This window comes from Raphanus sativus, chromosome 9 (assembly GCF_000801105.2).
Source record: "Raphanus sativus cultivar WK10039 chromosome 9, ASM80110v3, whole genome shotgun sequence".
NCBI lineage: Eukaryota > Viridiplantae > Streptophyta > Magnoliopsida > Brassicales > Brassicaceae > Raphanus > Raphanus sativus.
This window is the reverse complement of record NC_079519.1, coordinates 11,381,236-11,384,215: the sequence shown is the minus strand read 5'-3', so window position 1 is coordinate 11,384,215 and position 2,980 is coordinate 11,381,236. Positions and strand designations below refer to the sequence as shown.

The window sequence follows — 2,980 nt, the reverse complement described above, 5'->3', positions numbered from 1 at the left end:
AATCCGTAGGACCTGATATTGTGTTTACAGTCATTTTTGCTGACTTTAAGTTAGAGAAATATCTCTTATCTTTCAGTATAGTATGTGTTGTACCACTATCTGGAATGCAAACTTCTCTACCAATTTGCTTAGTTGTTGTTCCATTATCCATTTCTGTAACACACAATTAATATTAATAAAGAAAATAAAATTTCATAAGTAAACATTATATAATTATACATTGATTATAAGCACACACTCACTTATACATTAAACTATAATTATACATTAGTTGTTTCGAAAAACAATTTTATTCTAGAACTGAAAATACATAATAGTAATAATAATTTATGGCATCACTGGCATTATTGGGCTTGATTACTATAAGCATTTTAATTATCTTGATGAGTGGCCTCGTCGACATCGTCCATAAAGTCAGAAGACTCAAGGTATGTAGATGTTGTACCCTCAAAGTGCTCATTAAGATTAACTTCCTTTGCTTTGCCTCTGATGGTTTCTTGGTACAACTTACATAGATGCTGAGGAGTTCGGCATACTTGAGACCAATGCCCCTTCGATCCACATCTGTAACAGACGTTCTCGTTTTTACGAGTAGGGTTTTCTTGGGCTTCATTCCCTTTTCCACGATCGGATCGATTCCACGTGTTGGATCCCCTTCCTTTTGGGTTGTAACTCCTTTCATTACCACGATTAAATCGATGGCCACGACCACGACCGTAACCACGACCACGACCACGACCACGATAGGAAACATTTCCTCTTTCCGGATTTTTTACATCCGTTGCATTCACCTCAGGAAATGCTTTGGTTCCTGTGGGTCGGATATTGTGGTTTTTGATAAGGAGTTCATTATTTTTCTCCGCTATCATGAGCGCTACAGCGAGTTCAGAGAACCTCGTGTATCCACGGTTTCTGTATTGTTCTTGTAGAACATAATGGTTTTTGTGGAACGTTTGGTAAGTTTTCTCAAGCATTTCTGCTTCCGTCACGGGCTTACCGCAATATTCTAATTGCGCCGCTATCCTTAATATAGCGGAATTGTACGTTTCCACCTTTTCAAAATCTTGAAACCGCAGGTTCGCCCATTCATCGAGTGCATGGGGAAGAGTTATTTTCTTCTGGTTATCAAACCTCTCCTTTAGGGCTTTCCAAAGATCTAGAGGATCTTTTATCCTTGCATAGTCATGCGTAAGGTTTTCATCTAGGTGCTTTCTCAGAAATATTACGGCCTTAGCCTTTTCATGAGATGCCGTTTTGTTTCCTTCTTTTATTGTGTCGAGTATTTTCTCTGAATCTAGATGAAGCTCCATATTAGTTATCCACGCCGTGTAATTTGCCCCAGTTATTTCTAAGGCCGGAAACTGAAGTTTCTCGATATTTGCCATTTCTGAATTTCCAAGACACAAAATAGTAAATTTTATTAGAATTTTATAATATTTAAAATGAACCGTTTACATTAATCATGCAAGCAATTACAAATAGAAATAGTGTATAGAAAAGTAAACCGATATTCATCGTAAATTCCCCCGGAGCAAATTCTCCAACAAATAAACCGTAAATAGAAATACAAATTAGAATTGCAACTAAAATCAAAAACGCGCGAATCATCTTTCTTGAAAAAAAAAAACCGGAGGAGAGCGATTTGAAAATATTTGAGAGAAGATGAGTAATTTTTGATGAAGAAAATGAGTGAAGTATGAGTGTATTTATAGATGTAAAAATACTGTTCATAGCCGTTGTAAAAAGGTAAAATTTTTGAAAATTTTTCTTTGTGACCGTTGGGGTTAAATCGTTAAATCGAAAATTAATCCGAAAATATTGTAATAAGTAGTCAATCAGATTCCATAAATTTCATAAATAATTTATATAGACCACTAAGCATTTATATAATAGCCATATTATAATAAACATGTAAATATTAATCGTAGTATAGTGATAGTCTAATTTTCATTTTTAAATAAATTTTGCGGCGGCACAGCCGAGCCAAACGATTATAATGTAATTAATAATCAAGGTTTATTAACGAGGCGACATACCGCCCGCATTAATATAGGTAAATAATGGTGAATTAAAACAACCACTATAAAATAATAAATAATAATATAGGCGGTATACCGGCCATTATAGCAGGGTAAATATGATACATATAAACTTTACCGAATTGCAGAGTGATCGTGCTGATAACGTGTTATAAAATAAGTTATAATTTTATAGTATCGAGAATTTTAAATAAGAGTGAAATTTTATACCCGCAGAAGAGAGATAATACTGATACAAGAGAGTAAACGAGAGAAAGTTTATTATATAGAGGAGGAGGAGAGAATTGTGTGTCTTACAATGATCGAAGTCGATCGTATATATAGAAGTAAGAAAAGTAAATTACTATGCATGCACAGTGATAATGGGCTCCACACTTGTTACATTTACACGAAGCTTGGGTAATTCGGTGCTGTCATTTTTGACATTTGTTTCATGCACGTTTATAACACTTTTATAATTAATAGTTATAAGCTTCCGCATTTGATTGGTTCTTGAATCTAACCAATGATTCATTTTTTTCCAATCTGCAGCTCAGAGGATGCGTCTGGCTTCTTCGTTTCACTATTCTTCATTGAATTTAATAACCAAAGAGATAACGATGACACCCATCTATTTAGGCACCACCACGAGCTAGATAGGATTGATACCGACAGTCAGAACAAGGATTCTCTATTCATTCTAAATCATCATTAATAACAGGTTGAAGGTATGGGGGAGAAGATGCGTAAAGAGAAAAATAAATTTTGGTAAAAAGATTTACGTGGATTTTTTTTCTGTTTTATACTTCTTTCTTTTCAATAAAAACTTAAATCAAAATATTATAATTTTTAGTTAAAAATAATTTGGTTAATTAAAAGGTATAATTGGTATTAAAAGAAATATAAATCATATTTACCTAAATAATCCTCTAAAAATCTTATCGAGACAAATCTAAATTGAA

At 33.6% G+C, this 2,980-nt stretch overlaps 1 protein-coding gene across 1 annotated transcript; it reads right to left on the bottom strand.

Annotated features, from left to right (window-relative positions):
- Positions 1-237: 237 nt before the first annotated feature.
- LOC108851284 (uncharacterized) lies at positions 238-2,438 on the bottom strand. The gene has a single exon (XM_056994478.1). It carries the CDS (start codon positions 1,383-1,385, stop codon positions 372-374), a length of 1,014 nt encoding a protein of 337 aa, XP_056850458.1. The 5' UTR covers positions 1,386-2,438; the 3' UTR covers positions 238-371.
- Positions 2,439-2,980: the final 542 nt, after the last annotated feature.

Coding starts and splice junctions, on each gene's coding strand:
- LOC108851284 (XM_056994478.1), bottom strand. CDS start 1,385: ATGGCAAATATCGAGAAACTTCAGTTTCCGGCCTTAGAAATAACTGGG.